The sequence below is a fragment of the Mastigoproctus giganteus genome, chromosome 3 (genome assembly GCF_048544385.1).
Source record: "Mastigoproctus giganteus isolate SK-2022 chromosome 3, ASM4854438v1, whole genome shotgun sequence".
Classification (NCBI taxonomy): Eukaryota; Metazoa; Arthropoda; class Arachnida; order Uropygi; family Thelyphonidae; genus Mastigoproctus; species Mastigoproctus giganteus.
This window is the reverse complement of record NC_143577.1, coordinates 42,040,526-42,068,343: the sequence shown is the minus strand read 5'-3', so window position 1 is coordinate 42,068,343 and position 27,818 is coordinate 42,040,526. Positions and strand designations below refer to the sequence as shown.

At 37.2% G+C, this 27,818-nt stretch overlaps 1 protein-coding gene across 1 annotated transcript in view; it reads left to right on the top strand.

The window, feature by feature from the left end:
• LOC150087903 (hemicentin-1-like) overlaps positions 1 to 27,818 on the top strand; it is a 1,496,027-nt gene that overhangs the window by 380,812 nt on the left and 1,087,397 nt on the right. Inside the window, exons 24-25 of the mRNA XM_090369959.1 lie at positions 141 to 422; positions 20,551 to 20,835. Coding sequence (XP_090226085.1) covers positions 141 to 422; positions 20,551 to 20,835 — 567 coding nt within the window. The remainder of the gene's footprint in view (positions 1 to 140; positions 423 to 20,550; positions 20,836 to 27,818) is intronic.

Genomic DNA, 27,818 nt, shown 5'->3' with positions numbered 1-27,818 from the left:
AATGCTTTATCCTACATTGAGATGCTCATTTCCTGACACATTGTAACTTGTTTAGATTTTCCATGTCGACAAACTAAAATTGTTTGAATTTTAAAATAAACGAATTTCAATGATTTTTAAATTGCTGCTTGTAATTTTAGCACCTCCAAAACTCATTGGGAAGGAGAATGAAAATACCGAAGTAATAATGCCTCAATCTGTAACTATGGAGTGCCCTGTTACTGGTGTCCCACAGCCATCCATCACATGGTTTAAAAATGGACAGTTAATTGATTCTGTTCCATCTGAATTGATCAAAATATCCCAGAACAAACATAAACTGACTCTTCTGAATACCGAAATAAGTGTTGCTGGACTGTATACTTGCATTGCCACCAATGATGCTGGTGAAATCAGAAAGGATATTGATCTTTCTGTTTTAGGTAAGTGGCATTAATAATAGTTTACATAAATATGTTTAAATAAGATTCCTTCTAGTTTTAAGGTAAATGTTAAATTTCTGGAATCAGAGACAATCATTTAGAAAGATAAAGCAGAAAAAATGTTGTTGCTAAAATGAAGCAGAAAAAATTAATATATTTAACTAAGTATTACAAAAGTGTTTCTTTTCACATTTAGAAATTTGTTCCACAACATAGTAGCAAGATTGTTTTTAGATGCTGTAATTAATAATTATCAGTATTGCCAAAAGTTGACACAAGAGGAGGCCAGTTGTAATGGTATGTTGGACATCCTCTTGCTATAGGGAACATATAAATTCCAAGCTGAGTGACCTCAGGAGAGATATGAGATATTAGGAGATGCTACCAGATTTGTTCTATACTGAAATTGAGATTTGGTCTGTGCCTATATATCAGGCCAACATATACTTTTTAGAGTAATGTGCTGTTACCAAACTCAAAAGACACCTGATCAGCTAAATAGAAAGAAAACAAAAATAAATCTCAATTAAAAGCAGCATAGAGCCTCAAAAGATTATTACAATAAAGAGTATTACAATCTGCTTAGTTCCACCAACTCTGAGATTGCTGTTGTCATGGAAATGTACAATTAATAACAAAAAATCGTAAAGAAGGGTTCTTTATGATATTTTGTTTTATGAGTGGCAAAAATCACTGTGACAGAAGCATTTCCTGTTGACTTGTTGTCAAGCTCTCCCTAATAACTCTAGCCTTCTCCACAGCACCCCCAAGGCTTAGGGGATTCCCATTGCAACATGTAGTAGCTTGAATGAACTATTGAAGTTGATTTATTGTTCATAAACAGAATACAGGCCCTCCTAAGCTTACGTAATACTCGAGTTATGGAAATTCGACTTTACGTAAGTTTTTGACAGCCGGTGCAAACTTAAAAAAATTGTGGAAACGTATTTTGTATCCCGTAGGAATAAATGGAGGCATCATGAAAATATCGTAATGTGAACCCAATAACACATTGTTTTTTATGGTAATTCGTTCCAAGACCTTGGAAGTTGAAAATTTTCACTATATAACTAAGCTATTTATCTCTTTTAAAGGTCATTTTTGTAATGGAAATTGCACTACACTTTCATCGTTATCATATGTTCCCATTATAAGAATCAATTTTGAATGCCTTTGTGATATTTTTCTAAAACATATTATTGGAGGTCACTACCATAAAACAATAAAAACAATTTGCACTTTCGGGTTTATTGGGCTTTTCTGTTAGTGCAATCTATTATAAATGGGTAGTAAACTCGATCTTATTGCATTTGCAATAATACCAATACCTGAAATTCTGTGGGTTTTTACATTACATTATTATGGTGAAATGAGCACCCTTCACTAAACTCTTCAATCATATAAAAAACATAAATAAATTTTCAGAATATTCTCTTCATTTCTATTTACTTATTATAATGGTGAAGGGAAAGGGACCAAAGGAAAGTGCAAGTGCTGGCAGTGCTAAATGTGAGACCGAGAATTCTTGTGTCTCAACGATCAGGCAGATCTAATTAATTATTCTATCGCTAAAACCATATCTTGGGATAGCTATGATAAAATGAAGAAAACCGCACTCCTTTGGAACCCACAGTTTAGTAAAATAAGAGAAAGGAAACTTATTTTCCAGGAAGAGAGTGTGTATGTAGAGATATTGCACAATTTCTCACTTTAGTTCGCCGTCGTGGGCCTCTCAACAACATAGCAGAAGCAAAGAAGAGCACCTCAGTTCTCACGCCCACAGGGGTACTAAAAAAGGTTTTATCGCTACAGTAGAGATGGGATGTCCAGATGTTTTTGCAGGACGATTACCAAAATAGGTAGCGTCACTGTAAAAATGGGCATTCTTGGATGACTTTATCTCTGTGACTTAGAAGGAGATAATGGCAGTATATAAAGGGTTCTGGGAGGCACCAAAGGGGGAGTGTGTGGAGAAAGTTAGAGAGATTAGAGAGAAGTGCCTTGAGGATGTGCAAGGAGGAGCTCGCAGTTGGTATCGTTCCAGTGGGCTGCGGTAGCTGAAACCTTGAAACCTTAAGAAAGATTGAGAAGCAGAAACAAATGTCTCAAGGCTCAGAGAGGACTACACCCTAGTTTCCACCAGAGGGAGGGAGGGCGGGCTCATAACCTGCTTTGGGGCAAGTGATTTAACCATTAAGCAAATTATTCCATTTGTGTGAATGAAAATGTCAGAAATAACATTAATAGATACAACTCATTGCTTCTTTCCTAATTTACTTGAACTTCTTGTTAATTCAATCATATGTGGAATAACTATGCTTGTCTAAAGTACCTGTAGGGTTTTCGTAGTAAACTAAATGTCAAAAAGGGGTAAAATATGATATATGGACAGACATCAGTCCTGTAAGTATAATGAGAATATTTAATAAGAGGTGACAGGGGCACCTGAGGTGTGGTCACCAAATATTTCCCTTGTTTCTAAAATATGCAAAATATGAAGGTGCTTTATGAACATTATAGTTTATCCAGCTTATAGCAATTTTGTAAATAACATAGTCAAGGAGTTTATATTTCTAGAAGGTAGAATTGTACATTACTAAGAAAATACTTGACTACACAGTATTGTGTAGTCAAGTATTTTCTTATTTTAAAGTTTCTTATTTCTTAATTTGAATTTCAAGTATATTCAGGTGCTATATCGAAAATGGAAAACTATTAATAACTATAATTAAATTCTTGCTGTTATTATGAGCTGAGTTTTGGAAGAATTGTATGTTTTACACTTTACATTTAAACCAGATAGGATGCAAGTTCTTTATACATATTTCCTTTATTTTAATAAATGTTGTTATGTGTTATTACATGTCACGTTCTCACTGCCAATACTCTTAATACACCAGAAGAAACAAGTACGAACCAGTAAAGGGTTAAGCGGGGTTGAATAAGTCTTAGTGACTATTCAATTTAAACATAACACAACAAGTCAAGTCAAATGTTGCAGTGGTGAAGGGCCTACAAACCCAGACTACCGAGGGCTACAGACTATGTCCTAACCAGGACGAACACCTCATTCAATATAATTACCACAGGAAAAGTAAGATGGTCAAAAGAAAGGTGAGGAAGCAGAAAGCACCACTAAACACCACAAGAGGGAGACAGACAACAAACAACGAAAACAAACACCCCCCCCCACATAGGAAACAAAACAGAATTGATTTAGAAATGAAGATGATTAAGAAGTACAAAGCAGGACAAAGTTTGTCATCTATTGCACAGAATTAGGTCACGCTGCTTCAACAGTGAATACTATTTTAAAAGGACAGTGCGGGTATAAAAGAACACATTAAAGGATCAACACATTTAAGATCAAGAGTGATCTTAAAGGGGGGGGCACGTGCCTCGGTGCCCCTACACTGAATCCCACTGAATATTATTATTATTATTATTATTATTATTATCCATATGATGCAAGGAAGCCTGAGGCTTATGCTGCACCAGGAAAAAAAAAAGTTCCCGAGTAGCCCTGAGAGAGAGAGAGAGAGAGAGAGAGAGAGAGAGAGAGAGAGAGAGAGAGAGAGAGTCAAAAGTAGAAGGGAATCACCAAGAAAGGGAAGAATGATGATATCCAGCTCAGGACCCTGGGTGTGCCAAGCCCATACTCACCAGATGTGAGCCCACGGGGTTAAATACTGAAGAAGATACATAAAACATTATAAGAAAGGAAATAAAAAAATTAAAGATGGATGAAAATTGAAAATAGATAGTTTCAAAAGTCAGTGTGAGACTAATGTGTCAGAAATTATAGTCTCACATTGTCTCAAAAGTCAGTGTGAGATGGATGATGCATAACACTGTGTAGCTTGCCACATGGCTCAGGCTACACAGTGTGAAGGAATGGGCCATGGGTTGGACTTTCCTGCCTTATAGTATTTATTTTTATTTATAATATGAAAGTTTATTCATATCAAAGGACTTTTAAAGCTCCTCCTCCTCCTCCCTTGAAATTAAAATTTAATATTTATTTGCTTTTAATATTTCTTCCTTTAATATGTAACTCCTTGAAAATACATCATATACCCTCATACAAGGTCTTGTCAGGTACACATACACTGGTTTTCAAGTTATCTGAGTGGCATCCAGTAAAATCTTTTGCTTTTAGTCAGCGGGTGGTTGATTGCTGGAACAAACTTCCATCTGTCATTGTAGAAGTTGATAGCTTAAATAGATTCAAGGCAGAACTTGACAAACATTTGGAGTGAGTAGACGGATAAAATAAGGGTTTTATTTTTTTTTTTGGCTGATGCTATATAAGCTTGCTTTCTTGCATCATGTGCCTATGCTAATGCTAATATCAACATAAACGTCAATCAATTCTAATACTACCTGGCCTGGTTTTAATGCTTTATTACTACATTCAGATTTGTTTATTGAAGCCTTGATAGACAGTCAGGTTGAAATGTATGCTATCTTGGGGTCCTCCTTGGCAGCTTAGTCAGCATGATACATCACCATCTTTCATTCATTTGGAGAAGCCTGGTTTTGATTTCTGTCAGTGAGTGGAAGAATTTCTGAAGTCATTTTTGATCAAAAGCTGAAGTTAGCTGAACTCAGGTGGGAGGAGTAGGGTTTTTCTTTGTCAGTTATTCTGGTTTTCCAGCCTGCACAACATACAAATTGGCCTATGAACACATACGTACAAACAGATGAAATATGCTATAGGGATATTAGTGATAAGCTCCGGTGCCATTAAAATGATAATTTGAAAAAAAAATTTTTTTGTGCCTCCGTGTAAAATCAAGTGCTTAATGGTACATAGTGTGAATGTAGTAATTTTTTAATATTTGTGATTAATTTTAAATACAATAACCTACTATAATTCACAAATTAAAGTTTCTTGGAAAGTTTGAATAATCCTTGCCGATTCAGTTTTTTTGTAACCCATTTGGTACTGTTTCAGTAAGCTTATTGTTTGATACAATAAGCCAAAGAAACATGTGGTACTGTTTCTTTGGCTTATTGGCAATTATTGAATATATAAAGAGGATTAAATATATAACAGAAATTTATTTATTGGTAAATTATTGTCACTAAAGCCATTTTTTTTTATATCATTTCAGTAATTAAACATAACTTCTGTAGTTTATTAATAAAGAAAGTGGTCCCTTTACAAAATTGTATGTAGATTGATCCATGCTAGTTTTTTTAACTGCTAAAGGAGTAAAACTTTTATATTGCTACTGGGGATGAAAACTGAATTCATCATTATTATCCAGAAACAAAGAAACAATCAGTGAAATAGAGATATTTACATTCACTGATATCAAATAAAGAGCAAACTCAACATTGTAGCTGAAGTTTTATTTGCAATTATAGGGATTGTTCTGCGGGAATCTTGTCCTATAAATTCAAATCTTTTTTAAATAAAAATTAAAATAATGACTATCGATCTTTATTGTGGTCTTATCATATTGTAATTCTTCTAGAATTACAAACAAAAATTCACTTATTAGGCACAAAAAAATGTTTTACTGAGTAATCAAATTTTATATCAATATATTCTATCAATGCTAGATCATGGATTTTAAATATAAGAACACTCTCCTTATAGCATGATCTGGCTTCTGTGGAATTTTGACTTTTTTGGTTTAAAAAAATTGCATTTGAAAAGGCAGTGATTTAATGGCAATAACTACACTGATGAGCCAAAACATTATGACCAGCAAGTCATTATGCAAATCGAATCAACTGCAGGCGAACTACAGCGGGTCAGGACAAGGTATAAAAAACACCTGATACTGAGCTCCATGAATCAGTGTTACTCTTGTTCTTCAGATTGGAAAGGCAGCAGACTTAAGAGAGTTTGACAAAGGCCAAATTGTAATGGCCAGATGACTGGGTTAGAGCATATCCAAAACGGCACGGCTCGTGAGATGCTCATGGTCAGCCATGGTTAGTACCTACTGAAAGTGGTCTGAAGAGGAGAAATGTTGAGCATTGTTGACCACAGCCATCAATGCTCAAGGTGAGCGAAGGCTCTCCCAGATGGTACTTGGCAACAGAAGGGCAACTGTGGTACAACTCGCTGGTAATTGGAAGGCTGGTGATGGAAGTAATGTGTCACAACACAGTACATGGAACCCTGTTGAAAGTGGGGCTGCGTAGTTAGCATGGTAAGCATGGGTGTAGTTAGGTTAGCATGGGCACCGCTCCAGGTGCCCATGCTAACCACGGTTCACCGGCAACAGCACCTACAGTGGGTGTGCGAGCATTGAAACTGAACCTTGAGCGATTGTAAGAAGGTAGTCTGGTCCGATGAATCATGTTTCCTGTGGCACCATGTGGATGTGACCAGGTACATGTGCATCGTTTACCTGGACAAGTGATGCACCTGAATGTACTGGGACTAAAACAAGCTGGTGGCAGTGGTGTCATACTTTGGGTGAAGTTCTGCTGGGATACCCTGGGTCCAGTCATCCAAGTGCCAGGCATTCTGATGTCTACCTCCTACCTAAACATCATTGCTGACCAGGTATACCCTTTCATGGCAACGGTCTTCCCCTCTGGTGGTGCCATCTTTCAGCAGGATAATGCGCCATGCCACACCACCCAGATTGTTCGAGACTGGTTCGCGGAACACGAGGAATAATTTCAGGTATTGCCCTGGCCTCCAAATTCCCCAGACATAAATCCCATTGAGCATCTGTAGTTTGTGTTGGAACAGCAACTCCGATCTGCGGCATCTCAACCACGGACCTTACAGGAGTTAAAGGATCTGCTGGTTATGTGTTGGTAACAGATACCGCATGACACATTTAGAAATCTAGTAAAATTTTGAGAGTTGTTTTGCATTTGCATTAGTAGAGGCATATGATGCAAGAAAGCAAGCTTATGCAGCATCGGCCAAAAAAAAACCAAAAAAAAAAAAAAAAAACCCCACTCCCATTTCACCACTCCGTTCAATCCAAATACCTGTCCAGCTCAGCCGTAAATTTATTTAGGTTATCAACTTCCACAACAAAGGATGGAAGTCTGCTCCACCAACCAACTACCCGCTGGCTAAAGGCAAACTTCCACACATCTATACTACATCTGTCTTTCCTCAATTTGAATTTATGCCATCTCAGGTGATTATTCTGAGCAAGAGGAAGAATCCCATCAACATTGCGCATGCTCAAACCAAAGGCTTTATACACCTCAAACAGATCACCTCACAGGTGCCTAGTCTACAGACACTGTAATTTGCAAAATTTAAGCCTTTCTTCGTAAGAGCAACCCTTCGTTCCATTCACTAATCTTGTTGCCCTTCTCTGTACTCGTTCCAGCAGCTCTACATACTTCTTGAAATGAGGCCTCCAGACTTGTATACAGTACTCAAGGTGTGGCCTGACCATTGACTTATACAAGGGGATAATCACCGCCTTATCCCTGCTAGAAAAATTCCATCGACAAGACACTATGAGCTACTCTTGTAGACCGTCTGCACTACTCAGAAAACTTCATATCTGCCTGCACAATTACACCCAGGTCCTTTTCGTTCTCTACCACTGTCAGTGTAATACCACAGAGTTGATAGTTACTCTGGGGTTACTGCTTCCCATATGTAGTACTTTACATTTATCAATGTTAAACGTCATTTGCCACCTCTCAGCCTATCTGCTCAACTTTTCTAGATCCTGTTGCAGCAGCGTACTGTCATTAGTGTCCTTAACAACCCTGCCAACCTTCGTATCATCTGCAAACTTGGACATTAAGCTTGATATACCATCATCAATATGATTTATAAATACAGAAAACAACAATGGACCCAACAGTGAACCTTGAGGGACTCCACTAATAACATTAGTCCACGATGAGCAGTGTCCATTGATTACCACTCTCTGTCTTCTCCCACTCAACCATCCCTTTATGCATAGCAGCAATTTGCCTCAAATTTGTTCAGCAGTCTTCCATGTGCAACAGTATCAAAAGCCTTTCTAAGATTCAAATATATGATATCAAATTTATTCTCTGCATCCAGTTCCTTTGTGACCACATCATAGTATCCAATCAAATTGGTCAGGCAAAACTTTCCCTTAACAAAACCATGCTGTGTCCGAGCTATAACTGAAGTCTTGTCTAGATGATTCTACTGTGCTGCTTTAACCAGGGCTTCCATTAATTTTCCTGGAACAGCAGTTAAACTAACAGGTCTAGATCGTATGTATAGCTTACCTTAATTTTCAGCACTCACCTCATAGTAATCTGCTTAGCTGGTGGAGAGTTTTACCACACACATAGTGGTTATAGGATTCTAATAACTTACAGGGATTATGGGTTTAAAAACTAACTTATGGGCTATAAAAATTTTTCTAAGAAAGGAAAGTGCACCTTCCATTCTATGGTTGCATAATTAAATTAAATTAAATGAAGAAAAACAGAAGCTAATAGCCGCGCACGAGTGACATTCGAAATCCATCCTCAGTTAGCTATAGTGGAGGGGGGGAGAAAGAGAGTGCTTGCGTTATATACGGGTTGGGTTCCCGAAATGCTTTTCAGTGCACGTGGAAACTTAATACGTGCTAAATTCCAAATGGGGGAGAAATTGGCGGGAATCTTTTTGTTTAGCACGATGAGTGATATGTGCCGTTTAAACCATTCGATGACGAGGGCTTCGTTTTCAAGGATTTTGTAGCTGGAATTTAATTTGACTACTGTGATGGCTGAATTGATGAGTGGGTTGTGATTATGAGATTGGACGTGTTGTGTTAATTCTGTACTTGCTGAATTAGATTTGAAGCTGTTAAAGTGGTAGTATGCACGCGTGTTGGAAATTTTTGATGTCCCGAATTTTGCTGTTGTACTGCCCATGTAACATGCTTGGCAATCTGATTGGCATCTGATCAAATATATAATGTTGTTATGATCTTTTGTCTCGTACTCATGTGTTGTCTTGTATGAATTGAATTTGGAACTTAATTTGTTATAAGATGTGAATATTAATTTGATATCTGTATTTTTAAAAAAATACAGAAAAAAATAAAATCGAATTCAGCAAGTACAGAACTAACACAACACATCCAATCTCATAATCACAACCCACTCATCGATTCAGCCATCACAGTAGTCAAATTAAATTCCAGCTACAAAATCCTTGAAAATGAAGCCCTCATCATCGAATGGTTTAAGCGGCATACATCACTCAATGTGTTAAACAAAAAGATTCCCGCCAATTTCTCCCCTATTTGGAATTTAGCACGTATTAAGTTTCCACGTGTACTGAAAAGCATTTCGGGAACCTAACCCGTATATAACCCAAGTGCTCTCTTTCTCCCCCCCCCACTATAGCTAACTGAGGACAGATTTTGAAAGTCGCTCCTGCGCGGCTATTAGCTTCTGTTTTTCTTCATTTAATTTAATTTAATTAGGCAACCATAGAGTGGAAGGTGCACTTTCCTTTCTTAGAAAAACTTTTATAGCCCATAATTTAGTTTTTAAACCCATAATCCCTGTAAGTTATTAGAATCCTATAACCACTATGTATGTGGTAAAACTCTCCACCAGTTAAGCGGATTACTATGAGGTGAGTGCTGAAAATTAAGCTAAGCTATACATATGATCTAGTTATTACATTACAGCACATAAGGACTCCTTAAAAATCAAGAGTCAATTTAACACAAATCCTTTAACTGTATATTACGCCTCTTCCGCATGCCTATCGTGTCTACATTTTCCCCAATGCATTCAGATCTGCACGATAGGAAATTCCATTTCACAAAACTATTAGTTAAATACTTTTCCAACAAACTCCACATCACATTCTTAAAGAAATGTCTCACGTATGACATAATCCCCAATTTCGCTCGTATCTGCACCAAAAACTCTGGGAAAAAATAACCTTTTATCAAACACCAAGCCTCTATTGCCATAAAACCGAATTACGGAAAGATACAGAGAAAAATATCTCCTTTTAGATCAAATACATACCCTTAAATTCAAACTTAAAAGAGAACTAACCCCCATGACTTGGTACGATTACGTACAACAGAACAACACACGAATTCAGGCAACTTTAAATCAGATCACACAAAAGCACTCCAAGAAATGGGATACACTCACCAGGAGACACAACCCCCCCCCCCCCACAAACTCAGTTGTTAACATCTCTACACAAACATTTTCCCCCAACAAACTTGCCAGTCTAGAATATGGATTCAATTTCGTCATTAACAGTAACCACTACCCAGTTAAAGACGCCATGATAGAAATACAAACCAAACTTGATAACCACCCAGATAAATATCGAATCATACATGAAACTAATGCTGTTTTTAACTCCCAATTAACTAGTAAACCTAACATTCCCCAACAACAATTAACCCACATACGAGACTTTATGAAAACCCCGAACATTATAATACAAAAGGCAGACAAAGGGGATACCATCGCAATCATGGACAAAAACACATATATAAAGAAAATGTTACACATCCTATCAGATTCAACAACATACAGAGCTTGCAACATGTTTAACATTAACAAACTTAAAAATAAACTTGATGGGATCCTAAGAAGACTCAGAGCCAACAAACAAATTAATTTACATACCCTCCAGCAAATAGGCATACGCAGTAACATTCTCCCACACATTTTTGGAATAATCAAACTCCATAAACAAGATTATCCTTTAAGGCCCATCGTTTCCTACAAACCGTCCGCCTATGCTAACCTATCCATATTCCTTGTCAAAATTATTTCACCTTTAATGAGATTTTCTCGGTTCAGGGTCTACAATACTAAACAAGCACACGAACGTATAACTTCCATAACCATATCTGAAAACGATATTCTCACGTCCTTCGACGTCGTCTCGCTATACACAAATGTGCTCATTGAATCCATGTTACTGGCCCTTAAAGAATTATTAATTAAAGACAACACATTGACAAAACGTACCGACTTAAACATTAATGACATTTTAGAACTCACATCACTGTTACGTGACGCCAAACAATTTAAATTCCAAAATAACATCTATGAACAAATTTTCGGCCTTCCCATGGGCCTCGGTATCTCTGCCCCTTTATCCAAGATCTACCTCGCTTCTATCAAAGAAAAAATACTCCAACCCTTTCCCCCAGGAATTAAACTATACATGAGGTTTGCAGATGACGTCCTCTTAATAGGCAACAGAACCACCATCTACACTTTACTGAACACGTTTAATACAACACATGAAAGACTCAAATTTACCCTCAAAGTAGAAACCGATAATAAAATTAATTTTCTAAACCTCACTATATACAAAATAAGCACATCTTTAGGCACCAAAATATACAGAAAAACACACATACAGGTAAATTCTTACATTACCACTCAGACCACCCTCTATACATCAAAAAAGAAGTTCTGTACAACCAGATATACAACGCTGTAAAATATAGCCACACACAAACAGACCTATCTGTAGAATTGCAATACCTCACCAAAAAATTCATCGACAGAAAATACCCATCACAACTAATAAAAGAAACCATCACCAAAGTTCATAATAACGCTAATAACCCAAACAAAATTATTAACCACGTGAACAAGAATAAGATACATAAACCCCTTATCGCGCTCCCATATCATCAATACGCTACAAGACTTCAACAGATTTTTAAAAATACAGATATCAAATTAATATTCACATCTTATAACAAATTAAGTTCCAAATTCAATTCATACAAGACAACACACGAGTACGAGACACAAGGTCATAACAACATTATATATTTGATCAGATGCCAATCAGATTGCCAAGTATATTACATAGGCAGTACAACAGCAAAATTCGGGACATCAAAAATTTCGAACACGCGTGCATACTACCACTTTAATAGCTTCAAATCTAATTCAGCAAGTACAGAACTAACACAACGCATCCATTATCATAATCACAACCCACTCATCGATTCAGCCATCACAGTAGTCAAATTAAATTCCAGCTACAAAATCCTTGAAAACGAAGCCCTCGTCATCGAATGGTTTAAGTGCCATACATCACTCAACGTGTTAAACGAAAAGATTCCCGCCAATTTCTCCCCCATTTGGAATTTTTTTTTTTTTTTTTTATGTGAACCCCAAACACGAGAGGTATTAGAACCTATAGTACTTAGTATCGTGCTTGGGTTGGAGGTTGAGAAGACGAAAGAAGATATTTGTTGACATTGGACTTGAACTTCTGTAGATTGTAATTTTCAGGAAATACGTATGAAGGAAAGTTGTTCCAGAAAACGGCAGTTGAATGAATAAGACTCTTTTGAAAGAGAGAGAGGGAATTATAGAAGCCAATTCAGAAGAACAGTGCCCATGGAAGTATCTGTAGAAGAGGCATGCAGCAGAAACAGTACGTCTATGAGAAAGCGAGTGGAGATGAATCATTAATTAACCTAACAGCTCTCTTCTGAATGGAATCAAGAAGCCTGAGAGGGGTTTTGGGGCACCACCCCAGATGTGGGAACAATATTCCATGGCAGGGCGGATTTGTGATTTATACAGAGTGAGCAGCTGTTTGGAAGAAAAGTAACGCCGAAAGCGAAAGAGAAAACCAAGTTTTTTAGATGCAGAGGAAAGAATATTTGTAATGTGCTTGTACCAAGAGAGATTAGAAGTCAGGGTAATCCCCAAAAGAGATATATCATTTTGCCTAGAAATCGGAGTGTCACTAAAGATAAGCATAGGAGCAGAAGAACCCTTTTCCCGAGATATAAGACAAGACTGAGTTTTAGAAGGGTTGAAATGAACTAAGTTGTCTTTGCCCCACTGGAGAAATACCTGAAGATCGGCATTTAAGGAATTGGTAGCAGATTTTCGAGAAATTGAAGATGATTGAGCAGGACAAGGTTTCTCAAAATGGAAAGTGGAATGCAGTGTGCTATCATCGGCAAAACTAACAAAGAGGAAAAGAGTGGGGGAAAGAACTGAACCTTGGGGGACACCGGCATTAATGGAGAAGTTAGAAGACAGAGAGCCATCTATCATCACCCTCAGTGAGCGATCAGAGAGAAAACTGGATAACCAATTACTAAAAACAGTTGGCAAACCATAAGATGGAAGCTTGTTTAGAAGACCTTTATGCCAAACACGATCAAAAGCATTTGAGATGTTAAGAGCAACTACTTGAGTTTCACCGAACCTTTCCATTGAATTAGTCCATAAATGGGTAACATAAGCCAGAATATCACCAGTAGATCGACACTGATGGAATCCATACTGGCGATCGTTGATCAGACGGAAGGTTTCTAGGTAGTTTAAGAGTTGGCGGTTAATTGATTTCTCCATTACTTTAGAAAGAGTAGAAGTAATTGCAATGGGATGATAATTGGATGGGAGGGATTTGTCACCCTTTTTAGGAACTGGCTGGATATGAGAAAATTTCCAAGCAGAAGGAAAAACACTTTTGGAATAAGAAAGTGTAAAAAGGCGGCAAAGAATAGGAGTAAGTTCAGGAGCACAGGTTTTGAGAACAAGTGGAGAAATACCATCAGGACCTGGAGCTTTCTTAGCATCGAGATTCATCAAAATCCTTCTGATATCCTTTTGACGGAAGAACACAGGAGGCATTGAATGGAGCGTGTTGGGAATGGTGGGAGGTGTTTTACCAAGATCATTAATACATGAGCTGGAAGGAAAATGGGATGCTAGCAAGTCAGCTTTATCCTTGGCTGAAGTGACAACAGAACCATCTGGTTTGGACAGAAGTGGGAGCAGAGATGGGCAAAAGTTGCGGCCAATAGCTTTGGCAAGAGACCAGAATGCTCGGCTACCATTAGGGCAAGAAGTAAGTTTTCTACTCTTATCCTGTTCAAACTCTAGTTTGGACTGATTAATAACTGCTTTACAATTGTTGCGAGCTTTGGTGTAGGCAGAAAATGAAACTGAAGAATTAGAAACAAGCCAATTACGATATGCAACATTCTTCTCTTGAACAGCTTTAGCACATTAATTGGAAAACCAAGGTTTTTAGATAAAGGATGAGATTTTAAAGTGGAGTGTGGGATAAAGGATTCCATTCCTGCAAGAATAATTTCACTGACACGATCTGAGCAAACGTTGACATCAGAAGTTTTGAAACAGTAATCCAACCATGGAAAAGAAGAAAAGGAGTTTCGCAGATCATCCCATTTTGCATTCTTGTAATGCCAAACAACACGAGGTTGGGAATAGCCATGAGATAAAGGTTCCATTGGAGAAGAGACAATCACCAAGTTGTGATCTGAAGTGCCTTAAGGACCTCTCACTTCGACCGTGTACTTAGAAGGGTTGTTTGTGAGAAAAAGATCAAGCGTATTGGCTGTATGATTAGGATTGTCCAGTATTCTTGTAGGTAAATGAACAATCTGTGCTAGGTCATTAGTAATTGCAAAAGCCTCAGCATCTCGACCAGCTGGGTCGGTATGACTAGAAAATGGAAGCCAGCTGGAGTTGTGAACATTAAAATCACCCATGAAAATTACCTCACTGTTAGGAAAGTTGGACTGGAGAAAGTCAAGTTGCAAAGAGAGGAAGTCAAAGAGCTCCAAGTGATTAGTGGAGTTGGGAGAACGGCAGAGACAACAGGTAGTTTAAGAGTTATGAATTTGACACAATGAGGTAGAGAGATTTTAAGCCAGAAAAGATCAAAGAGAGGAGATTCCAAATTGGCGAGTCTCTGACAGGGAATATCAGAATGGTCATATGCACAAATACCACCTTTGAGGCGAAAGGAATCACACAGCGAATAATTTGGGCATCTGAGATGAGCAGTAGTTGACTCAACCGATAACTGGGATTCTGTCAGAAAAAGTACATGGGGTTTGGCAGACTGCAAGTGGAAATGGACATCGTTGAGATTAGATTTGAGACCACGTATATTTGTGAAATGAATTAGGAAGTGTTTGGGAGGTTTAGATCTTTTTGCAGATAAGCTTGCTCTATTAGTTTGACAATTCATGGTGTATTCAATAGTAAGAAAAAGTGGGTGGGACATGCTGTATGAAGTAATGAATTTGGATATGGCATCTACATGGTAAGAATATACCCAGATCCTTGACATAACGTGGCCTCGACAATGCTCCTCGCATACACACTACTTGGACTCCCTCCAGTCACTATCTGGCAGAGTAGAGGTAGCAAGATTATACACTAGCTGATCCGGAAGCCTCCTAGAGAGTTACCAATAGGTTCGGTCTGGTGTACTAACCAGCGGCCGGCCTGCAAACACCGTTTTAGAGCTGTACCCTTGAAATGTAAGGAATATCAGATCTCGCCACGACGTTCATCATAACCTCAAAAGTCATCAATCATACTGCATGATGGAAGAGATAGGGAAGGGTTGGCCGGAACTTAGCTCTAGAGACTAAACATAGGTTTCACCACTTCAAGCCTCCAATAAGCAAAGTGGTGGTATTTCACCGGTTGATGAGAGTCATCTACCACCTAGTACTGCCTGGTAACATAGAGGGGCAGCGTTCCTCCATGTGGTGTGGGCGCCACACCTCGACCCCTGCTTACGTTAGTTCACACCTGGGTGGTCACCCACCATGTACTTGTGCATGGAGGTTATACCCAGGATTACCAACAGTCCCACCATCGTGAAGGTGCAAGCAGAGGATTTGGCTGTCACAGACCATCCAGACATTGCCGAAATTGGGTCCACTTGACTTGAGTGTCACCCGAATATCAGTTCCATCAGCATTTTAGACTCCCAGGTAGCAAGTACAGCTTGTCTGGCCTATCTGAGAGAATGTCTGTGACAGCCTCAAGGACCATTTAGCACGTATTAAGTTTCCACGTGCACTGAAATGCATTCCGGGAATCCAACCCGTATATAGCACAAGCGCGCTCTCTTCCCCCCCCCCCCACTATAGCTAACTGAGGACGGATTTCGAAAGTCGCTCGTGCGCGGCTATTAGCTTCTATTTTTCTTCATTAAATTTAATTTAATTAGGCAACCATAGAATTGAAGGTGCACTTTCCTTTCTTAGAAAAATTTTTATTGCCCAAAAGTTAGTTTTTAAACCCATAATCCCTGTAATTTATTAGAATCCTATAACCACTATGTATGTTGTAAAACTCTCCACCAGCTGAGCGGATTACTATGAGGTGAGTGTTGAAAATTAAGCTAAGCTATACATATGATCTAGTTATACATTACAGCACATAAGGACTCCTTAAAAATCAAGAAAAAACTAACAGGTCTATAATTACTTGTCGCCCTTTGATCCTCCTTTGTGAATTGGGGTTAAATTTTCATCTGGACATCTGCAGTCTGGACATCTGGACTGGACATCTCCAGTCCATGGGTACCTCCTCTGAGTTCAAAGAAGCTCTCATAATTATGGCTAAGAGTTTGCTTGCTTCCTTTGCTGCCTCCTTTAATATAACTGGATAGATCCCGTTCACCTGGGTGTCTTTTTTATATTTAACTTCAAAAATTTCTCCTCCACTTTCCTCTCAGTTATTACAAAATCATCCAGCTCACTGCCAGAGTTTACTTCACCTCTGGCATTCCCCTTCCTGAATAACTCCTCATGTGTGAATGTAGATGCAAAATAATCATTTAGTTTGTTAGCCCCCTTAGCAGGATCATCAACTGTTGAACCATCAATATCGAGTGGTCCAATCTGATTCATCCCTTTCCTTCTAGAGTTTACATAGGTAAAGAACTCTTTTCTGTTTTTCTTTTCATCCTTTGCCAAGGATTTCTCATAACCTGCCTTTGCCTGCCTAATCTCCTTTGTGACTTAGTTACAGACCAGCTTATATCTATCATAGGCTTCCATGTCACCCATTAATTTATATGTATCCCATGCATTTTTCTTCTCTGCCATATGTCTCATTAGTTCATCTGACATCCATTTAGGCCTAAACTTTGAACAATATTTCCTAGTAGCTTCCAAGATAAATTCTTTAAATGCTTCCTATTTTGAATTTGCTGTTGGTAACATCATCAGTTTGTCCCACAATAAAGAATTTAAATACTGTCTCAGGCCACCGTAGTCACCTTTATGAAAGCAAAAACCCTTTCGTTTACCCCTGATGATAGTTACCTCTTTGAGTAAATCCCACTTCAGCACACTGTGATCACTGCCGCCTAGTGGTTCCTTTATCTGCAGATTCTTAATGCATGAAGAATTGCTACTGATAATCAGATCAAGAATATTACTCCCTCTAGTTGCCTCCCGAACATGCTGATGTAGAAAATAATCATGCCATAAAACCACAAAAGCCTTGCTAGTGTGTGAGTGACCAACCCACAAATTCCAGTCAATATCTGGGAAATTAAAATCCCCCATTATAAGACTCTCTGATTTACTGGCCTACTCTATTTCCCTGTACAGTTTCCCATTATACTCATCATAGTCATTAGGCCTATAGCACACCCTACTCTCAATTTTGATCTCCCAATGCTTATGTCACACCAAACTGACTCGACGCTGCCCTGTCCAGCGATGTTGACTTTATGTGTTTCTTAACTAATAGCATAACCCTTCATCCTTTCCTATCGTGTCTATCCTTCCTGTACACGTTGAACTCCCCAAATTCCAGTTCTGCATTCCTTATATCTGTGTGACACCACATCTCTGATATTCGAACAATATCTGCCTTTGATGTTTTGAGCAATACCTCAAATTCATCAAATTTATTTACCAAACTCTTAGCATTGGTGTACATGCAAGTATACATACACCTGTTCCTATTCTTAGCTACCCTAACACAACCCATGTGTTTACTTGTACCGCAGTTACTCCCAGCAGTCTCTGAAATACCCTGCATCTTGTTTTCCAGGCTGCTGCTCATTCTAATAGAAGCAGTGCAAGATTCACTTTCACCTCTGCCAGTGGCTACTGTTAATCTATTAGTCCTTGTTTCCTCCAAGCTAGCAGTATTCCTTCCCACCTAACACTGGCTCGATGGAATCAGCAAATATTTTTGCACCCTTTATATTTAAATGTATCCCATCCCTGTAGAAGCAGTCTCTCCTGTTAACAAGTACATACTAGTCTGAAAAAATTCTACCCTTTGAGCCTTGTACAATCTTTCCAGGGCCGAATTGATTGACAAGGCTCTCATTGCAGACACTTTCAAATTCAACCCTAATTCACAGCTTTATTTTTTTATGAATTGCTAACAATAAATCATAACTTCATAATTAAATTTTGAGAGTTTAGTTGATTGTACAAGTCTTCTCTTTGGAGTTGTTTAGTTGATTGTAGAAGTCTTCATATTCCCATTATATATCAATTAAAACAGCAGTTTTAACTTATCTATGTCATCCTAATTTATCCATTATCCATATTATGGCTGTGACCTCCAAATACGGAGGATGCGGAAAGGTCAGGGAATGACCATTGCATATCCCGGAGCAATATGGCCTGTTGCTAATGCTCCTAAAAACCAAATAACAAACTAACATCCATATTATGCTCCAGACTTTGCAGCAGAATTCTTTATTCTAATATCTGTCTATCAATTTCAGTCACCAGACTTAGCATTAGTAGAGGCATATGATGCAAGAAAGCAAGCTTATATTACAGCATCAGCCAAAAAAAGTCCTTCCCATTTCACCCATCCATTCATTCCAAATGTTTGTCTAGTTCTGCCTTGAATTTATTTAAGCTCTCAACTTCTACAAACACAGATGGAAGTTTGTTCCAATAATCAACCACCAGCTGGCTAGAGGCAAATTTCTGTATATATCTATTCTACAACTGTCTTTCCTCAATTTGAATTTATGTCCCCTCAGACAACTAATCTGGGCACAAGAAAGAATCCCATCAATGTTGAGCTTGCTCAAACTATGCAAGGCATTATACACTTCAATCAGATCACCTCGCAGGTGATTAGTCTCCAGACACTGCAATTTGCAGAACCCAAACCTTTCTTTGTAAGAGCAACTCTTTATTCCATTTACCAATCTCGTTGCCTTCTCTGTCCTTGTTCCAGCAGCTCTACATCCTTCCTAAAATGAAGCCTCCAGATCTGTATGCAGTACGCAAGGTGTAGCCTGACCATTGCCTTATACAAGGGGATAATCACCTCCTTATCCCTGCTGGAAAAATTCCTGTATATCATTGACAACACACTATGAGCTACTCTTGTAGACTGTCTGCACGGCTCAGAAAACTTCCTATCTAACTGCACAATTATCCCCAGGTCTTTTTCATTCTCTCGCACCCTGAATGTATTACCACACAGTTGATATGTTACTCTGAGGTTACTGCTACCCATATGTAGTATTTTGCATTTGTCAATGTTAAACTTAAGTTGCCACCTCTCAGCCCATCTGCTCAACTTTTCTAGATGCTGCTGCTGTAGTGTACTGTCATTAGTGTCATTAACAACCCTGCCAAACTTCGTATCATCTGCAAACTTGGACATTAAGCCTGAAATACCTTCATCAATATCATTTATAAATACAGAAAACAACAATGGACTCATCAAGGAACCCTGTGGGACTGCACTAATAACATTAGTCCATGAAGAACAGTGTCCATTGATTACCGCTCTCTGCTTTCTCCCACTCAACCATTCCTTTACCCATAGCAGTAATTTTCTCCTAATAATATACTTCTCCAATTTGTACAGTAGTCTTCCATGTGCAACACTATCAAATGCTTTCCTAAAATCCAAATATATGATATCAAAATTATTTTTTGCATCCAGTTCCTTTGTAACCACATCATAGTATCCAATCAAATTGGTCAGAGAAGCCTTTTCCTTAACAAACTCATGCTGTGTCTGATCTATAACTGCAGTCTTGTCTGGATGATCCTGCAGTAACCTGTAAGCAATTTGTGTTGCCACGTCATTAAAAAAAAAAAAAGAATTAGGTTCAAGTATATACATTTGTTGGTGGCCACAACAGCTCTTCAGGGAACGATGTGACTTGAAGAAAAAGATATACAGAAATATTTTCTTCATTTTATTCTAGCTTCAGTTAAGGCTGTCTAAGATCAAAGATTTAGCTATCATTTTATAGGAATAGAAGCAGCATCTTAAATTTCTGAAATTACAAAATTTTTGTAAGATACTAACTGAAATTTTTATACAAAAGATTGTTAAGAAAATGAAACTTTTTCCATTTATTTAAAATATGTAATGAGTTTTCAAATATTTTATATAGTTCCACCACATATTGGAGATGGAGATTCTACTGAACTAGCTGATGTAATATTAGGAGACACTCTTTTACTAGAATGCGAAATATCAGGAAATCCTTTACCTATAATAACTTGGATGAAAGATGGACATTTGCTTTCCCGCTTGTCACTATCCAGCTTAAATTTCTTAAATAATGGGACAAAACTGCAGATTGAAAAAGCATCTCCAAAAGAAGCAGGTCGATATACTTGTGTAGTAACTAACAAAGCAGGTTCTAAAGAAAAAGATTTTAATGTCAACGTATTAGGTGAGTACAAAATATATATATACAAGATATGGCAATAAAGTTCCTGTACTGGCACAATAAAAAGAACACAAATTGAAGTAGCTCAAAAATGGTTTAATTTTTATTAAAAATAATCACCACCTCACCAAATACACTTGTTACACCATACTTAAAGTTTTTTTTAAAAGAGTCAGTGAAGGTATTCAAAGAGATGATGTTCAGTTTGGTTTGGTGGTTACATTTTTCTTTGTCCTCAATATCCTGTAATCCCTTTTCTTTGAGGGCAGTTTTCACCTTGGGAAAGAGAAAGAAGTCTACTGGTGCTAGATTGGGAGGGTAGGGTGGATGGCTGTTCTGTACAATGCCATATTTCGTCAGAAATGTCTTCACAACAAGTTCAGAATGGGTGGGGGGCCATTGTTGTGCAACAAGAACCAGCTGTTTTTCTCTCGAAATTTGCGGCCACACTTGGGATAATGTGTTTCAATAGTATTTGAAGCACTTGTATGTAGAATGCAGCTTAAACGTCCTTCTCTCCAGGTACAAATTCCTTGTGAATCACATCCTCTTTGTCAAATAACATTATCAGTATTATCTTGATTCTGGACCTAAGTGTGATGATTTTGAAGCCCACTGGATACTGAAACACCCTACACTCATCTCCAGTGTTATACAGTCAAGGAAATTAGGATTATCTTGACAAGTCTGGATATTTTTTATTATTAACATTTATATATACATTTTAATTTTATTTCATTATTAAATATGAAATATTGCATGATGACACTCTTCATTGCTTCTGCTCATCTGTGAAGATGTGTGCAAATTTTGCACAGACCTTCCTTTTTCCTAAATCTTCATGCAGAGTTTGATGAATCATCTCCTTATTCATATCCAACTGATGGTCAAACGACATCATCTGATGGTCAAATGACAATCTCTTACCACAATTTCTTGAACTTTTGCAACTTTGTTTGTCATATAGAGAAGTTGACAGCTGCCCACTTCTTGAATCATTGCAAACATCCTCGTGTCCAACTTTGAACTGCTAAGCCATTCAAACACATTAGTGCAGCTTAACTTTTCATTACCATAAACAGTTTTTAATATTTCATACATTTCTGTTGCAGATTTTCTCAATTTAAAGCAAATTTTGATATTTATTCATTGCTCCATTGCAAAATGGTGAGAGAACATTAATGCCACTAATGAAACTGGCTGTTACTTGCAACTTGTCAGCCTACTGGACAGTCTCTGTACCACCATCTGTTGGAGGAAGTTTGAATTATAACATACCATTTTCATTTATTTTCAAATTCAGCGAACATGACCACAACAACACCAGTCCAGGAATTTATTGTCACACCTCATATACATATATATATATATATATATATATATGGGTATTCAATGTAACTCTATAAAGGTAATGTTTAAAGAGTTACTTAAGAAAAAGGTATACAGTTGATAAAATGGTTTCAGTGAATGCAAAATTAATAAATAGGTATGACAGATGCACCTAAAAGCCCAAAGCAGCATTAAAGGACGCAAGAGTAAATATAATTTGTATTAAAAAGTTGTATTAATATATTGAATTAAATATGCATAAATGGATGTGATAGTTATACAAAGTGCCAGCAACTAGCAGGGTGAGGAAAGTAGAAAAAGAAGTGTAGTAGATTTATGAAAGGTGAAAGAATGTTAAAATCTTAGAGGTTATGATAAATTAAGAAAAATTATGGGCTGAATTACCAAGCCAAGTGGGATAACTGTAAAGGAAAATTAGTACTTCAAAGTAATAATATAATGAAAATAAAATAGAAATAAAAATTAAAATGTTATAGCCATCGTCAGATATGGGGGGGGGAACATATTTAGTAAATGGTCGAATATAGGTAATGCAAATATGCATGATCTGATGTCAGCAGAAATAATTATTGATACATGATCAGGTATTTCATCAGGGGACTACACCTGACCACGTATCAGAAACTGCATTTTAATACAACTTATATATATATATATATATATATATATATATATATATATATATATATATTGCTACAATGTTATGTGAATGCTGGTGATCGATTATATGTAATCATAGTAATACAAATAAAAACAAAATCAAAATGATACAAAATTTATAAAAAATCTGGTAATGGGTGCATTTGTTGAGGTCAGCACATTTCAATATATGTAAATAGGAGTAATTAGCATGGGCTTAACCATTTCTGAAGTTTATACAGGTGTAACATAGGCCTGATAACAATGTGTATAATTCAATGACTTGTTTAATTATGTCAGTTTTGCATTGTTATTTTTTTTTGTTTTGATGTGGTTTTTATTAGTATTAATATTAGACAGTGCTAATGTTTAGCTGTGATGATTCTTTTTATATACTCTTGCTAAATAGTTTATGAATTTGGTTTTAAGGTGTTTATTTTAAATTCTTTTGTGAAACTCCAGTATAGTGTGATAAGGTTCATCAGGTTCGACTATTTATAATTATGGGAAAGTAATATTTACACTTAATTTATAAGTCTGTTTTGGCAGTTAGAGCATTCTTTGTTCTAACTGTCAATTTCAGTTGCCTATGCTTTAGCATAGTGCTGGTATTTGAAAATTTGAAGAGCTGCTTTTTAAATTCTACAAGTTATGGATGCAGGGGACTTTAATTAGGTGGAGGAGTTTGTCACATTAATTAGTTGTATCTAATTTTGGATCAAAATATCACTTTATTGGACAAGATATAGATTTTTAAAGACTGAGTTTTAATTAGTAAAGGCTGTATATATAAAGGTGGTGCTATTACAGCCGTATAATAGCACCACCACTGGAGAAAGACTTGGTGACCTACTCCAGTATTTTTAACCAGAAAACCTTACAAACGAGCTCAAGAATAAATTGATAATGCTAGGAAAGGTCAATGGAACAAGGAGAAGAGGTCGGCAAAGAACATGCTGGCTCAACACCATCAAGAGTGACACTGGCATGACTTGGAAGAAGCTGTTGAAGACTGGACAGCATGGAGGCAGCTCGCCCATAAAGTCTCCGAAAGTCAGCTGTGACTGAACGCATCAAGACGACAACAACAATTAGTATATCACATTAAATAATGATTGTATTTCACCTTATTTTGAACATTTCTTTGTTTTCAACTGTCATAACATTGCAGTGTATGCTGGTGATTAATTAGTTATATATATATATATATGTTTTTAATGTTTATTTAAATTGAATCTAGTTGTATCATAACTAAATGAGCTAAACTAATTTATTCTTTCTATCCTGTATCTTAGATTCTTTAGCTTGTATTTTTTGTTTACTCAAAATTGTGCTATATGACATGCATGGTGCATGCAAGGACACACACACACACACACACACACACACACACACACACACACACACACACACACACACACACACACACACACACACACACACACACACACACACACACACACACACACAATTATCACTGTTTATATATACACACACATTAAAAGTCTATTATTGTAGCATACACTAACAAGAAGGTCATCATAACAAACCTTATTAATATGCCAACAGTTTAATAACATTGAATATAGGAAAATTCTTTAGTCATAACAAATGAAGTACAGGGTATAAAGTTGTGGGCAAAAAATCCTCGGACATATTCTAGAGTCCTAAATATTGAAAAAAAGTTCTTTAACTTGGCCAAAAATTCATTACTTTAGAGTTTATTATGTATTAGAATAATTTAAAGCAGTCATATGAAGTTTTCTCCTTAACCCAGGATAAAGGAAATAAAGGTGTGAATGTACCAAAATTGCCAAAATGATAGGAAAAAAATTTGATATTGTTGCTTTGCTCAAAAGAATGCAATCTCAAAATGAAGTGGGAAGCTTCATTTTGAGATTGCATTCTTTTGTATATATACAGGTAGGCCTCGTTTTGTGCTGGTCTGATTTGCATCGATTCACAATAGCGCCGTTCACTAAACACAAGGCCACAAATATTTATTTTTGCAATTTTTTTTTATAAATTGAAAGTTTAAAATTATCAAACAAAATTTATCGGCATCGTACTGTACTAGATATCATGTACTGTTCATGTGATCTGTACTCATGATCAAGGAGTACAGATCTGTACTCATGATCAAGGACAATCTGAGCCAATCACAGATGAGAAACTCACCCACAATCTTAGCCAATCAGCAATTTTGGTATCATAGTATCTCATCTCTGATTTGGTATCGATATCATAGCCAATCAGAGATGAGAAAGCTTCCCACCCTCAAAGTAGCCATTTGTGGATGCAGGTGGTAAAGGTCCATGCTGTGAAGAATTCAGTTGGTTGTTTACGCCATTTACACTTGTTAGAAATTTATTGTGTTAACATTTTTTATTAATTGTGCTATTAGTGATAGCTGTGTGCAGTTTTTGCCAATCCATTAGACAGTGTGTTACATAATAAATTTTTTAATTTAATAGAATAAAGAGATGCCATGTCTGATAAAAGAAGTTAAATGAATTCTAATGCAAGCGTGAAAAAGGCATGTTGATCTATCACATTGGAAGGTAAGATGGAAGCTGGTGAAAGCCACCCTAATGTGTGTAGGCTCCATCGACTATTACTACAATTACGAAGAATGTTGATAAAATAAAACAATCAATGCAAAGTGCTACAAGAGTAAGCGCTACATTAGTTACAGCAGAAGTAAGCTTTGAGAAAAGGAGCATTTGCGGACACTTTGAGTGGATGACTTGAACTAAAAAAACATTCCCTTGACCGAAGCTGTAATAACTGAAAAAGGCTAAGTCAATTTTTGAAGACTTAAAGAAGAAAGAAGGAGGTCAGTGCAATGAAATATTTTTGGCTAGCAAGGGCTGGTTCATGAGATTTACAGCAAGAACCAAATGCAGAAGTGTGAAAATTACCAGCGAGGCAGCAAGTGCAGATGCTGAGGCGGCTGCCGTATTCCCTGCAGGGTTTAAGGCCATAGTAAAGGAGGGTGATTATCCTTTAGATCTCATCTTCAGTGTTGATGGAATGGTCCTTTATTGGAAAAAGTTGTCCTCAAGAAAATTGCCCATGAAGAAAAGTTGGCTCCTGGGTTTAAAGCATCAAAAGACAGGCCAACACTTTTGTTGGGAGCAAATATGTCAGGCAATTTAAAATTGAAGCCAGTGTTGGTGTGCCACTCTGAAACACCACTTGTTATGAAAGGCTTAAATGCTTAAACAGAGCTATGTTGCCTGTGTACTGGAAGTAAAACAAGAAGGCTTGGGTGACCAATTATTTTTGTTTTGGTGAATTGGTTCACCAGTTATTTTTGTCCTACTGTTCTCAAATTCTGCAATGACAAAAAATTTCCAACCAAGGCTATTTGTTTGAACAATGCCCCTGGTGAAGTCAGAATGCCTCTTAATGTTGTCTGCATGCTCCCTAATATAACATCAGTGTTGAAACCCATGACCAGGCGGTAACAGCCACATTTAAAGCTTATTACCTACAGCAAGCATTTACAGAAATGATAAAAGCTTTAGACATGTCTCACATTACCATTATACTGTTAACATTAGAGAATATTGATGGTCATTTGATGTCTTAAAAAGGCATCAATCACATTAACACAGCCTGGAAAAAAGTGACTGTCAATTGTTTGAATGGAGTGTGGTGTAAACTTCTCCCAGATTTCATGCATGACTTCAGAGGATCTGAGCCATGACAGAACATTGTAGAAGACATCAGCAGGCTGGCACAAGAGGCAGGATTAGAAGAAGTTAAAGCTGAAGATGTAACTGAGCTCTTGAAAAGTCATGCAGAGACTGTTTCAAATGAAGATCTTGAAGAGTTAGCTGCATAACTTAGCCAACAGCAGGAGGAAGAGGAAGAAGAAGACCCTCCTCTAAAATTATGAAGACCAGTGATCTACAATGGATTCTTGCAAGTGTAGAATCCCTCACTAATGAGCTCTGTGATATTGATCATGGCTAGGAGAGGAGTTAAAAAGGTTAAAAAGGGTGTTATATCAACCCTGAGCCCTCTTTTTTAATTCTTAAAGAAAAGAATAAGAAATCCAGGCAATCAACACTTGCTTCTTTCTTCAAAAAAAGGCAACCTTCTCAACCAGGGCCGTCAACAGAGAACATCCTCAACCAGGGCCTTCAAAAGCCAACTAAAACTAAAAGAGTTCGGCATTACACCACTGTCAAAATGTTTTATGCATATTACATACTATTAATTTATTTTTTATTTATTATATGTACTGTATTTATGTAGGTTAAAAATAAAACACTTTTTTTAATTAAAAAAGTTTATTTCTGAGCTTTAAATATTCAAGTATTGAAAAGAGTAGGTAAAATTTTTGGTGCCTAGAACCTAACCCTGTGATTTCCCATTGACTCCATTATATAAAGGGTTCCATTTGTGCCTGTCCCCCCCGCCCCCCAGGAACCTAACCCCAGCATAAATCGAGGGCTACCTGTATATATGGCTAAGGTAAAGAAAGCCTGCATGAGAAACACGCAAAAGTTTGATGAAATTCACCGGTAAAAATATTTTGCCGTAATGGCATTTGTATTGTTGCTTGCTCGGTAAACAGACGGTGGGTGTTATAGGTCTGGAGTAGAAGTTGAATCCCATGGGAGCTTGAAACCCTCCAGAAGTGGAGGGGGATAACCTGACCTTTTTTCTTTAGAATCGCTAATTGAATTAACTAATTGAATCACGAACAGAGTCATATTGGAATTTCTGGCATCATAAAAAATGTTCATAACATAGTTTCACTGGTAAACTTTTTCGAAAATTGCCATGCTTCTCATTTGGGCTTCTTTTGCCTTTTTTTTTTCACTAGTCCACCAGTGATTCTAAAGAAAAAAGGTCAGGTTACCATCTCCACTTCTGGAGGGTTCTGACCGGTAACACCCACTGTCTGTTTACTGAACGAGCAACAATACAAATTCCGTTACGACAAAGTACTTTTACCGGTAAATTTCATCGAACTTTTGCAT